Source organism: Rousettus aegyptiacus, unplaced genomic scaffold, assembly GCF_014176215.1.
Source record: "Rousettus aegyptiacus isolate mRouAeg1 unplaced genomic scaffold, mRouAeg1.p scaffold_m13_p_8, whole genome shotgun sequence".
NCBI lineage: Eukaryota > Metazoa > Chordata > Mammalia > Chiroptera > Pteropodidae > Rousettus > Rousettus aegyptiacus.
In genome coordinates, this window is record NW_023416311.1 from 31812159 (window position 1) to 31826401 (window position 14243).

Here is a 14243-nt window from a genome sequence, read left to right on the forward strand (position 1 = left end):
ACAAATAAGAGGAGTGGAATTTTAGTAAGTATCATAAGGCCATGAGGGTCAACCCCAGTGCCTAGCTCTCCATTATTATCCTTCTCCCTAGCAGTAATTAATTAGGTAGCAGGACCAGTGGCCAATTAAACCCACTCCCCACTGCCCATGATTCATATCAATAGTTCATCTTTCTATTCTCCAGAATGAGAGGGTATGACTCTCAATCATCTTAAATGATTTTGATTTATTAAAAAAATAATGATTTAAAAAATGATTTCTACTAGATTCTTGTAATAATACTATAGCATAAGTTTTGTGTGAGCATTATTGCTAGTGGTTTATATAGATTAATACAGCTCAGGATCAAAAGGAAAAACTGATGTGAACAATTCTACATTATTCTCACTTGATTTTTTGACAATTAGGTAGAGATTATATCAAAAGTCTGTATTGGAATGTTTGAGCCTCTAAACTGTATATTCTTTTGATAGGCTGTCGATGTAAGAAGTCCAAACTTATCAAGTAAGAAACTGAAATATATGTTTGAAAAAATAAAGTTTGCTAATAGGTATTTACCCCCCCCCCCCTAAAAAAAAAACAAAAAAAGTGAAAGGATTAGAACCCTGTGTACAAATAGGTGGTTAAACAAATTTCAGACACATGCAATGATTGTAAAGTAGTGGGGGTGGGAGGAATTGTCCTTGGGTGTTGGTTCAGCTTAAACTTATTTATCGACTATAGAAAATGAAGAAACAGGACTCAGCTCTGAGCAGAGAAGGAAAAATGAGCTTCCTGGATATGAGCCAGAATCTGAGCTTGGCTGATGTGCTGACCAAACTCATGCGTTGGGGCCCTGCCCCTTAATCTGCCTTCATTAGATAATTCTGTAGCTAAGATTAGTAGTTCCCATAGCAAATTATTGTGCCTTGGTATTTTGAGGCCAAAAAAAAAAAAAAAAAGAAGAAGAAGAAAAAAAAAACACCAGATAAGATTAATTAAATAAGATCCTGGTGGAGCTCCAAAGTTTTACTTTGCCTCATCAATGTGCCAAAGATTAGCTATTTAACCACACCTTACTAGGCAGGATCTATCTAATAGCTTACAGTTCAGAGAGTACTGACTCTGGGTTATGAGCAACTTGGTGTGCAGTGAGAGCTCAGACCCCTTTTCTTTCCAAGTTTACAAAGGAGTTTGGCAGCAACACTCACCAATGAGATTTGAAAGCCTCTGTTATTTTTCTATTTTTAGCTTCTCCAGATGAAGTATGTAGGAGATGAGCCACGATATAACCACACAAAGGGTTAAAATAAAGGGCCAAATAATCATCTAGTCCAGATAAATGAACCAAAGAGAATGGGTTACAGAAAGGGCTTAGCTATAAAATAATCAACTAGTGCAATAAAATATTTCTGAGGTTTATTGTATAGGCTGCCATTTGGTACCAAAGGGTTCTATTCATAAATAATCACTGAGGAATTTTTCATTTAGATTAACATGTTTGGCTCCAAAAGAATGGCTCTCTGGGAAGAAATTTCCCCATTCTTCATTGGCTCCAGGCAAGACTCTATTAGCTCCTACTACCAAAGTCCCTCAGGCTGAATAACTCTGCCATGAGGTCTGTAGATAAAGTTAAAAGATCATAAATAATCAACACAACCAGCATGTGTGTTGGGTATTCAACAAAAAATTTGAAATGAGAGTGAAATCAAGTTTATGAAACAAGGGCCCTAGAGTCAGAATACCTACATTAGAGTCTTTTCTTTGCTACCTACTAGCTGTTTGCACTGAGCAGGCTTCCTGCTATCTTCTTGACTTTCATTTTATCTGATAGAGAAGGAGTAATACCTGCCTCACAGGATCGTTGTGAAAAATAAATGATGTAATGTGGGTGGGAGTATTTAGGAAACGGTAAATTGTTATATGACTCTAAGGTGTTATTAATTACTGTCACTTGACCTAAGAATTAGTCACGACAAGCTTCAGGAATGAAGTGATACTGCTAAAGCCTGTAGAAGTATGAGATTTAGAGAGGAAGAAGCTCATTAGTTGAACAAATGTCCTATGCTAAGAACCAGGCCTAGGGATGTTTCTCAGAGTCAGGAGCGTCAGATCAGAGAGATGGGCCTCAACAGCAAGGTGCTCATCAGGGACAATAATTCTGGTGAGAACAGAGGGTCTAGGCTGCAAATGCTAGGGATGACATTGGACAGTACAGGGCTTCTCGGACATTAGCCATCATCAGGAGAACTTTAAAGACTCATACTACGGATCCCACTCCCAGAATTTCTGATTCAGGAGATGATCTGGGGCCTCAAAATTTACATTTTAAACAAGTCCAGGGGCCACACTTTGAGAACTAAATGGTATATGAGTTACAGCTCTCAGCAGTAAGCAACCAAATTTGATTTTGACTAGCATAATGAAAAAGTGAATTTTCTTAAAGCTAATTGGGGTTGTTGGTTTATTCCTAAAATGGACAGGAATCAGATTCAGAAATAGACAGGAACTAGAGCATTTCTGGTCCCGGCAACACAAACTCCTTTGCCATGATACCTGGAGCATCACTAGTACATATCAGTTTTCTCTCTCTTGCATCACTTGAATTATCACTGTTTTTCCTCTCTAGTTTCATTTGAATTAACGTTCAGAGTCCAATTGGCTTAGGGCACATGCCTACTCTCCTGCTTGTAGCTGATAGGGTACTTTGAATTATAGGCCCCTCAAGACTATGCAGGGTGGAAGAGACACAATTTAAAAAGATATCAGTGTACTACTGCCAAAGATGTGTAACAGATGCTTAGGCAACCCCAAACCAACCTATATTCTCTATCATGGTAGGAAAAAACCAATTAGTAGACAGCCTGGAATTCTAGGGGAGAGGAATCTGTTCTTGATCTAAATTGAGGACTCTTGTAGATTCTTAATTTAGAAAGCAAAATGGTAGTTGATAGCTTCCTTAGAGAAGGAAAAGAAGTTAAACCACCTTTTGGGGAAAACTCTGTCATGGGTACCCCTGGTGGTTCCTTTATGCCTTATATTCTTGACCCTGAACTTCAGGACCATTGCTTCCAGGTCTAAGTATGTCCTCAGGAATTGCAGGCCAGGAATTTCTGATTTCAAATACACACTCAACTATCCTAAAGCTTGAAGCATGCTGTGTAATTTATTGGAGGGGTTCCTTCTTCTGGTTATTGTTAACTTTTTAGTTTATTGTAAAATATTTCAAGCATACAGAACAGTATAGAGAATAACATAACACTTGAGTGCCTGTTACCCAGTTACCCAGGTTTCTCTTTTTTTAAATAATCACATCAAATATTACAGAACTTTTGGTGCTAGTCAGGTGCTGGGGGCATCTAGACCAAGAAATGGGCTAGCCATTGGGATGGAGGTGGGAGAGGAGGCAAATCCCTGTACTACTGTAGATAACCAGATCATTGATGACAGAGTAGATGGACAGGGCTGAGTATTTATACCCTTCCCCCACCACCACCAACAAATACTAAAAATAGGCAAGCAGTGGATTCAGCAATTTCTAATGCATTAGTTGTGAAAGGACTTTATTCCCTTAAGATTCCTAGTCCTGACTCGAATTGCCCTAATATGAACAATTATCGTTAAGTGATTATAAACATTCACTTCAAATATTGTTTAATCCCATGTAGGTCTCTAAGCAGATAAGTAATCAAGTGGGAGGGAGCCAACAAAACACCTAGGCTCAGCGTGAGTACCTGTGTATGCATTGGGAGGAGCAACCCTTTGTAATCTTTTGAAAGTTATAAGCTGTGACTAGGCAAACTAAAGTTAATGGGATGCAACTTCAATCATCCAAATATTAGCAGTGACAATTCACTCTGAAATGTTTAGGCTTGTATATCTCTCTATTTCATAACTATCCATTTAATTATACAATAACATAATTCAACTATTGTGTTCTAGACAAGTGAACTGAATAAAAGAAAGTCAAGACTGTAGGTTGTTTATTTTCATGCTAAGACTGTAGTTTCCTCTAGATGTTCTTATTTCTTCTGAAATAAGGGTTTTCCACAACTGTGTTTTTTCTGTTATTTTTCCTGTATTTCCATTCCCGAGATTATTACCTTTTGTTCCTTGCACGTTATACCTTGAAAATATCTATTTCAGATTAAAGTCATGCCTTTTGTATCTGGCATATTTAAGGAATAAAATTAATAAAATAATTTTCCCAGAGATTTAAAGTCGGTTCTTATAATTACCAAAATAACTTTATTTTTAATTTAGCCATCTAAACAATTCATTTCAATGAAATCTGTATAAAATGCTGAGCAAGACACTGTGAGAGGCATAAAGGTAAAGGACTTGCTCTATTCTTCATGAGCTCAAATAATTCTATTGTGAGTAATAGTGTGACAAGGGACAGAAGAGAGGGGCAGAGAAGAGCTATGAAAGTACCAAAGGAAGGAGAGATTACTTCTGGATTGATGGTCAGGGAAAACTTCCTGGAAAGAAAAATCTTGATGAAGAATAGGGAAAATCTGGCAAGTACCATTGTAGGGACAAATATTCTAGGTGGAAATGAAACCAGGAGCAAAGCCCCTAAGGCGGCAATGCATGGGTATATTTGGAAGTCACATATATATGACAGAGAAGAGTCAGAAAAAAGGGTAAGACCCTCATTTTCAGTATGATAAATGCCATGGTTGCAAGAGTGGACTTTATTCTGGAATAATGGGCAACTATTGTCTTATTCTAGGCTTTGAAACAATGGAAATGACATGATCAGAGTAAAATTCAATTCAACAAAATGCATTGAGTGGTTGCAGTGTGCCCAGCCCTATGCTTGGTATAGTGAATAGAGAAACATTCTTGGTGCTGCCCTCAATGACCTTCGAGTCTGGTGGGAGACAGATGTATAAACAGGTAACATCAATAAAATGTAGTATTTTGAGCTAAAACAGATGGATGTATAGAAGGCTATGGGAGCCCAGAGAAGGTACTCTGGGGGCAAAAGGAGAAGTTGGTCCCTGATATGAGTGTTGCAAGAAAAGAATTATCTGGTTAAAGAAAAGAGGCAAGTATAGTCCAGGCTGAGAGAATACGAGAGCAAAGTAGTAGAGCATCAACTGACACTGGTTGTGTAAAGAACAGCACTTCTATTTCACTAGCCTGTTCAGCATGAGGCAGAGGGTAGTGAGTGAGAAAGGGAGACCAGGGGTGGGGATAGTCCTATGAAAACTTCACTCAGGGTGGAGTCAAGGAAACCAGGAGACTACTACAGTGGTCAAATTCTATGGTTGTGATACATGTAGGGGGCGTAGTCCAAAAGAGAGTTCCAAACTTCATACATGACTCTCGAACACTTAAGGGGGTTCAAATACACATTGCCTGACAACTCTTACTAATGCTCTCTTGTTTCCTAGTCTCAAGCATCCCCAGAACTCCCTGGAAACTTGCAATCTCCCAAAGAGCCCTCACCCCATCTACAGGTTTTATTCCTACCACCTCAGTCCCTTAATCTCCTTTCTCTTCTCTGCTACTCCAATAGAACACTCATTCTCCATTTGAGTGTTAATCTTTGGCTGTGTTTGGTTTTCTGCCCCCATCCCAAAACTTTACACACAGATTTTATCCTTTCTCTCCTCTGCAACCAGAGCTTGATGATGTGAAAGCAAGTGGGCTATATTGTATCTTGGGGCCAGTAGCAATAATCAACATGTAAAATCATCAAAAAGAGCTAAGGATGTGGTAGTACAATGGAATAGAAGACACAGAAGTGAGATAACTTGTAGAAACTTAGAGCCTGACAACTAATTAAATGTGTGATAGAGGCAGAGAGAGGTAGGAGTCTAAGAATATTTTTAGTTTGTATCTAGAATAAATAAAAGTAGTGTGGTATTTTTCACCATGGTTAGGGAATACGAATAGAGGAGCAGACTTAAGAGACAGGAATAGAAGATAAATTTGACTCATATATGCTGAGCCTGGGGTCTTGGCAAGATAGTTAGATCATATTTAGCAAGCATAGTGCTTTAATTCAATGTGGTATGACAGTTGTCTCCAAACCTGTGTACTTAAAACTCATTCATGGTGAAATACCATTGAAAGGTGATATACTATGGTCCTTTCTTGGAGATTGACTAGACACTGATAAGTCCTGCAGCTATTTAACTTAATCTCTAATTCCCTTCCCATTCTCCCCCACCCCCCAGAATACCTGTTAACATCATTTAGAATATTTTTTTCCCAGGAACAATGTTTTAGGAAATGCTCATTACAACACTGTAATCAGGGGTTGATTAAGATAGGAAGAACTTGATGGAGGCGGAGGGTTGTTTATTTTCGTGGAAGTCCACGTTGAAGCTTTATAATTTGATGAATCACTCAGAGTGAATAGAGAAAGGAGACTGGAAATAAATTTTTATAAACACTATTTGATACCTCAGATGGCATGTAGAGAATATGATTTGGAGAAACAGCAAGTTGTGATGGCAAAAGCATGGGTTTCAGAATTGACACATGTGACAAGTGATCTAATCTCTAAGTTTTCTTCTCTGAAAAACAACGCTCACCTTGTTGGGTTGTATTGAGATTTAAAGTAGATAATATATGAAGCACCTACCATGTGGTAGACATATACTCTACTCTCAATAAATACCATTATTAATATTATTTTTATTTAAATATTTTTGATGAGTTGAAGTAAAACTTTGATGACTATAGTGCTATGTTAAAACCTGAACATTGAAAAATTATGTAGGAGAGATCTCAGTCATTGGTATCATACCCTAATACAAGGAAGCAATCCCAATTTAGACAAGATTGGGGCGTGGAACAGTGTGATACAAGAATGGAATCCACAGAAACTAGGCAAAGGAAGAAGATACCATAGGAACTTCCCTAAGGCACCCAAGACTATGTTTTTCTCCATCAGTTTTACATGAAGAGATATTTGAAGCTAATATTAGAACTTAGTAAATAAGTTGCTCTCCCTAAAAAATTCTGAGCTAAAAACCCATGGACATATGGCTGTAGGTATCAGTCTGGCATGAGGAGACACTCTCTAACAATAGTCATTAACTGGCACCCTCAGGGGCATGCCAGGTGAGAGGTGTCTGTGACAGAATACTGGGCTAATGAGATATACTTCTGTCTGAAAATGTCACAGTGTCACACATGCAGGCTGCTGTCAATTGAGTATACAAGGTCAAAAAAAGATTTTGAATTTATAGGTAAAAGCTCTGCTAACTGCCATAGCCAATTAGCTTTTCTCTATCTCAGCACAAAACTGGGACAACTACTGTGATTTTATCCGGATTGGCTCATTTCAAACCCCAAAGGAATGGTGACTAAAATTTATTATTTTGCAGAGTTGTTTTTTTTTTTTTCTTCCCCTGCTGGACTTCTGGACTACAGCCTCTCAGACTGTTCTTGAGGAGTTCGTGGTTAAATTGGCCATTTAACATGAGTGGCGGTGTTCTTAATCAAAAAGTCACCCTAGAGCATCCCAGATGTAGATGATAGAGGTCACTGAGGGTAGTGAGCAAGTCTATGAGGAAACGCTTAAGGATCAGGGTTGTTCAGATCCTTGGGAAAGGCAGCAGCAGGGCGATGACTGGTTTATGCATGTGAATACACAAGGGTATTGTGGCAGGAGATTCTCATTAGTTGTTTTCTGAGCAAAGATAGGCTAACGTATAAATAAAATTTGCCCCAGAAACTCATAGGGTCTCTCTCAGTGCAGCACTTACAGAAGAAAATGGACAATTCTATGTCTGGTTTGTTTATATGTTTACTTGCCTAAAAATCACAAGACTGGGGCAGAATAAATATATCAAAAACAGTGCTTCATGAAATATAGGCAAAAGACTGGCAGCATCAGCATGACCTGAATCCAACATCACCTAGAAGAGCACATTCTCAGGTTCTACTCTAGGCATATAGGAAACAGAATCTCTAGGTAATGTGTTTTTTAAAGTTTTCCAGATAATTTTTGTATACTAAAGTTTAAGGGGAACCGCTATAGACCTACATTCAATGTGTCTGTAATTTCTACTTCCATTCACTCACTAAAGGAGCCTGGCTTCTTTGTCTTTCTATTATTTGTTTCCTGTTCTCTTAACCTGATGATACCTGATTAAACCAACCTGGTTTAATATGAGAGTTCAGTTTTGTAATTTTTATCATCAACATGAATCAGAATTCTTTTATGAAAGGCAACTCTGTAGAGGTGGTAAAAATACTGATTCTTAGTCTTGTGATTGGGTTTGTAGCAGAAAGACAGCAGTTATAACATCTGAAAATATTCTGTTCATGTCCAAGATAACAGTGATATAAATTCAGGATGAAAACTGGAGAAAAACACTTACATGGGCTGTAAGTTGCTCCTGAGAGGCTTTCACTTCAGCTTGTAATTTCTCAATGCACTGGAAAAGAGGAAAGTTCAGAAATGAAGTATATAACTCTTCCTTTTACATATTCAAAGTATTACAGATATAAATATGCACTGGTTCTCAAATCTTATGAATGGCATTATCTCAGCCAGAGGTTTTGAAAATCACCATTAAAGAAATCATTGTTTCCATTCCTATCTCTTCTCCATTGTAATGAAGAGCTGAAGGACAAAGTGAATGAATGTGTTAAGAACTAGGAAGTGATTCAGAAAAATAATGTTTGCTGATGTACTGTAGGTAATACTAACCCACCTTATTTCATGCATACTTTTATACGGGACTTAATGGGTTTGTTTCCTTCTTTGTAATATATGAGTATGTTTTCTAAGAATATACATATCTAAGAATATATAAATATATAATATACATATCTATTTTGTAATGTATATGTGCATATATACATGCATATGTGTGTCTATCTATATATATATATATATTCCAAAGGCAGATACAAACTCATTTGGATTGAACAAGAGATAAATTTTCATATAACGACACATATAAAAATATCTTGAGATTCAAAGATTAATAACTCTTTATAAAGGAATTGATTAAAAGCACATACCAAATTTTCTGATCCACTTATTTTATTACATAGAAAGAAACTATTCCTTTGTTAAGTTTAACCTTGAAAACAGTCAATACCACTTATAAAATAAATAGACTATTTAGCTAATCTGGTTTAAAGGGATGCATATCAAACAAACTTTAAAAATATTACTAACAAAATTAATTTTTGGAAGTAAATATTCATAAAGGAGTACAATTACATTTCGCAAATACAAAATTGTTATTGACCATCTTGAACTTAAATATGAACTTCCAACCCAGCCAGTAATGACTGCAGAATTGTCAGTTCATGTAAGTTTAGGTAACTTGAAATAAAGATAATTTTTCCTCTACTACATACCTGGTCTTTTGCAAGAACCATTTTTTTATATAGATCCCCACTGTCTTCCTTATGGTCCAGAGCCTCTAGTTTTTCCTGTAGCCAGGAAACTTGCTCAAGCAGTTTTGATTTTGTTCCTTCAGAGGCTGAAAGCTAAAGACATTTGCTTTTAAGGATATGTAAGTACACTGAGTTTTTAAAAGCTTCTTTTAAAAGTTCAATTTATAAATTATTTACTTCCACTGGTATCTATCAGATATGAAAATGGCTTCTGGAATATTCTACATATGACAAATGATTAGTATAGACAGATAATGAAATGATGTTGATTTTATTTATTTTTAATTATAAAGATCAACCTGGACAAGACATGAGACCACATAGTTACAACAGGCAGAGATTTCTAGTGCGATGGTCTCAACACTCATCTTATGTTTCAAGATTGCACTTTATTTGTGCATCTGTATTTGAAATCTGTATAGTGGTTTACATATGGTTCATGAAACTTAACTCTTGGGGGACTATAGCTCTCTAGAAAGAGTGGGAGTTCTAAATCCCTTGAATGTTCAAATATAAGCGGCTAGGTGAAGGAAAGTGCAGGAATTTCAAGTTAAATTCTGATCAAAGGCAGATCTATGTTAGACTGTAACCAAAAACCATGTCTAGAGATGACTGTCCTTGTTTTACTGTTTGTAGATTCCTTTTGAGGTAAGTGGTACTTTGATAGTCCCTGGTCCCTTAATTCCCTTGGAGAGCCCCCTGAACTAGCTTTTCCTTTCATTCAGGCAGCTTTTTGTGCTTTTTCTCTATAGCTCAGCAGCAATTTTGAAAGAGTCCCTGGGAAGAGACAAAAAATTTTGTATTCATTCCAAGTTCCAGAGTATCCTCTGAGGAATGGATTATCTCTAAGTATCTCTTTCGTATTACTTCAGCTGTTATTGTGAAGCATACTATCTCATCTTGAAAAATCCAGCAAGTTTTTAATGACAATTTACCAAATGGGGAAGCATAAAGAGATTTGGTCCGCTGCGGAAATAAGGTGAGCACATCATATATACTGACATTCATCCAACCGTCCATCCATCCATCTACACAATCATCTGCTTAACAGATGTGTAGTTGGCATTCTTCAAGGTCATCATGTTATATGCTAGGGATTACGGAAGTACAATGTAAGGGCCAGAGGGAACACATGTGTCATGAACTGGTGGCTCTGCCTTTTGACTCTCTGCGACCTGGGAAGCCTCCAGTGCTTCTCACGGGCACTAACACATTTAACTCTTGGATGTGTGGTGGTTTGGAAATGCAATCTAGTTTCTCTGAGCACCCTTCTATTTTATTATACAGTATCGTGTATAATAACACACAGACTCTTGAGTCAGACCTGTTGGGTAAAAATCTCAGTATGCTACTTACTGTTTATGTGATTTGGGTAAGTTGCCCAGTCTCTCTGGGCTTGATTTTTCTATCTTTAAATGAGAATGGGGATAAAAAGAATAGTACTTACCTCATGGGTTTATTATGAGGATTATATGAGTTTATATAAGATAAACACTCAGAGCAACACCCGGAACATATCAAGTACTTGATAACTATTATTTTTATTTTTACTACCTCCTCTAAATTGCAGTAAGCATTCATATGGGTTTTATCCAAATATTTATTATTTATCAAATTATAAAACAAAATATTTGAAGATATCATAGCCTCTATAAACTGGTTACCCTAAACACAAATTGTATTTGCTTTGCTTACTTCCTGCAACCATTCTAGTCTTCAGGGGAAAGGCCTCTCTAGGTCTAGTGTTTTTTTCTCTCAAGTATATTCTTTCTCACTCTGGCCCATTTTGTTCTCATATTTTTCCTAATTTCCAGTCATCATTTGGTTGCCTTTTTTTAAAATCTACCTTCTATTGTTTTAAGGCCTTAAATCATTCACTCAATAGATATTTATTTATTTATTCATTTGTTAAAGAAATATGTTGGACATTTATTATATGTAAGACTTTGGAGGTAAAAAATGAAAGTGGTGATGTATACATTCTCAAAAATCTCACTTCATTAGACATTCTTAAAACTATTATATAATATAAAAGCATGTAGATGAATAATAATAATAATTAATATTTACTGAGTACATACCAGACATTCTGCTGAACCTTTTGTTTTCATGCTTATTTATCTCAATTCAGCTTCATACCCAACTTGCCGATGAAGAAATTCAGTAAGTTCAATGTGGTTGTAAAATTTACCCAAGTTACACAACATGGCAAGTAAGTTGGAATCTAAGCTTTCGGGAGTGGACATTGAGTCTGACTCCCTAAACCCAAATTTGACTCCAAGAAGCTCAAGAAGTGGAGTCAGATGATCATGACAGTCCCATCCTCTCTGCTGCTGAGTGGCTCAGAAATCAAGGCCTAAACCAATCAGAGCCTGGCTTTTCTTTGGCAACAGTTATTGTATAAGGAGATGTGACCTAATTTGGACCACTCGCACCACACGGGAGGAACGTTGATGATTTGAAGGAGCACTCTCTCTTATCTACCAGATATAAATGCTACTGTAGCAATCCCACAAACATCAGGAAACCAGTCATATGAAAAAGCCACGCTCTGAATGGAAAAGTGGGCAATAAATAATACCCGGGTCTTGCTGACATTATTGAACTATTTTATCCAACTATCTTGAAGCATGTCCTATCTTGAGACTTACATTTAGTGAGATGTTTCTTTATTGTTTAGGAATTGAGTTTTTATTACTTGCTACCATGAGCATTCTACTGATATACTATCTAATTCCCAAAATTCCATGCTCTTGACGACAAGTGAGTAAAATTCATGGAAAAACGGAAGTAACTAACATTTATTTGGTGGCTTTCTGCTGGATGCTATCTGTATCTAAGTTATCTTATTTTGTTGCTCAAAACCTTACATTTTATTTATATTTTTTATATTTATCATTGTTTAAGGATCGAGGAACTAGATGCTCTCAGGGGTGAATTAGCTTGCCCACAGCGAATAAGAGGAGATTGGATTTGGATCTATACTCATCTGCCTCTAACTCTGGATTGCATATTATATCCAAAACTTAACTCTGAAGCTGCCTGCAAAGATGAGACCTGTAATTCCCACCCCTTTCCCCTTGCTATGTGGTCCTCAGCATTGTTTCTCAGTGTGCTTACTTATTTACCTGAAGAAAATTAATTTTGTTTCTAAGACTTGAGAATTCTGTCCTGCCATCTTGCTCCCTTTTTATATGGACATCAACCCCATCTCTTTCCTTTCTGCTTGCCAGAGGTTTCTATCTAGATATCCCTTTGACTCAGATATGTTTAACTCGGGTTCAGCTTGACTTTAAGAAACCTTGTCCAGCAATGAGGAGATCTATGTGTTTTAGTCTTAATCCCACAACTCATTGATGGTATGACCTTGGTACCTATTATAGGATTTTTCTATACTGCCTTCCTATATTTTCACAGAGTAGTTCTTCAGTCATATGTATTTGAACTAGTTGTAAATTGTCCAGTAGGATGAATGGAGAGTTCTGTCAAAACTTAACATCAAGACACAATTGAATTGGCCAGAAACAATCTTTGCTAAGATTGTCTCATTTATTAACTTTTTAAATTGTGAGTCTTAATTCTCATATGTATTATCACCTCACAAAAATAGGATAAAGGGATATTATTTTCTCCTCATGTGGGTATGTTGGAACATAGGAATATTGATATTTATTAATTTTCAGCACAGGAAAATTGATATTCCTCAGGCTCCTTTGAAAATTGTCCATCGAATAACCCTAATAACCCAAAAAAGGATGAGAAAAATATAATTTATATATTTATTATTATTATTATTATTATTATTAAAGTAGTGCATAAAAGATTGTGCCTTACTGCTAGGTCACAGTGTTAGCTGTCATTTTGAATTCACTCTATTGAATTCACCTGATGGCGGCTTTAGGAGTTTTCAAAGTCTAAAGTTCAGGAAGCCCTAAGACAAAATTTTTTCTTAAGAATTATGTAAAACAAAGAGATAACTTTTACATTATACCCTTGAAGCTGTGTAAATCTAATCAAAAATTCAATTTTCAATATGTACCCCAATGTTCAATAAATATCATTTGTATTGCAATAGAGTTAAAAGTTAAAGAACAATAAACTGTATCCATTGTATAATTTATTGATGCAGTCAAGAAAGGGTACTGCTATATTTTAGTATTATAGTCAAGATAATAGTTAAAACAAAAGGATTTAAACTTCGCAGAAGATGACAGAGTAGGAAGCTCCAAAATTTGGTGTTTTCACTTAAATAACTATTGAGCAGGCAAGAAATTTCAGAATCAGCTATTTCAAAACTCTAGAATCTAGCAGAATGCTTGCAGCATCCAGGGGAGCATTTGACGAGAATAGAGACATGCAAGGAAATCTCCATCAGGTCACTGGCTAACTGCAGAGATAATGGAACAGGAGACTTTAGTGACCACACATGATAAGAAATATAGTCTTTGCAAAATTAGTTTGGAAAAGTAGCTAAACAAATACATAACTGTAGCCTTCAACAAGCAACAGCTATAGTTCTGAAGGAGTGGGGAGGAATCTGATTTCCCGAGTTACCACATTATACTATTCAAAATGTATAGTTCTCAACAACAACAATAAAATCGCAGTGTTTACAAAGTAAAATAGTACCTATCGAAAGAAAGAGAAAAAGAAAGGAAGGAAAGAAGAAAGGAAGGAAGGAAGGAAGGAAGGAAGGAAGGAAGGAAGGAAGGAAGGAAGGAAGAAAGGAAGAAAGAAGAAAGAAAGAAATTGTTAAAAAAAAATCATCCTTGAGGAAACTCATACATTGGAATTTTGGACTTAGTAAATACGTACTTTAAATTAACTATCTTCAATATGCTCAAAGAGCTGAAATAAACCAAAGGCAAAGAAGTAAAGGAAAT

The 14243-nt window shown here is 36.4% G+C and overlaps 1 protein-coding gene across 1 annotated transcript in view; it reads right to left on the reverse strand.

The window, feature by feature from the left end:
* The window catches only part of CCDC192 (coiled-coil domain containing 192), a 171168-nt gene that overhangs the window by 115823 nt on the left and 41102 nt on the right, over positions 1-14243 (reverse strand). Inside the window, exons 3-4 of the mRNA XM_016159025.2 lie at positions 9322-9453; positions 8328-8384 (exon numbers count right to left, since the gene is read on the reverse strand). Coding sequence (XP_016014511.2) covers positions 8328-8384; positions 9322-9453 — 189 coding nt within the window. The remainder of the gene's footprint in view (positions 1-8327; positions 8385-9321; positions 9454-14243) is intronic.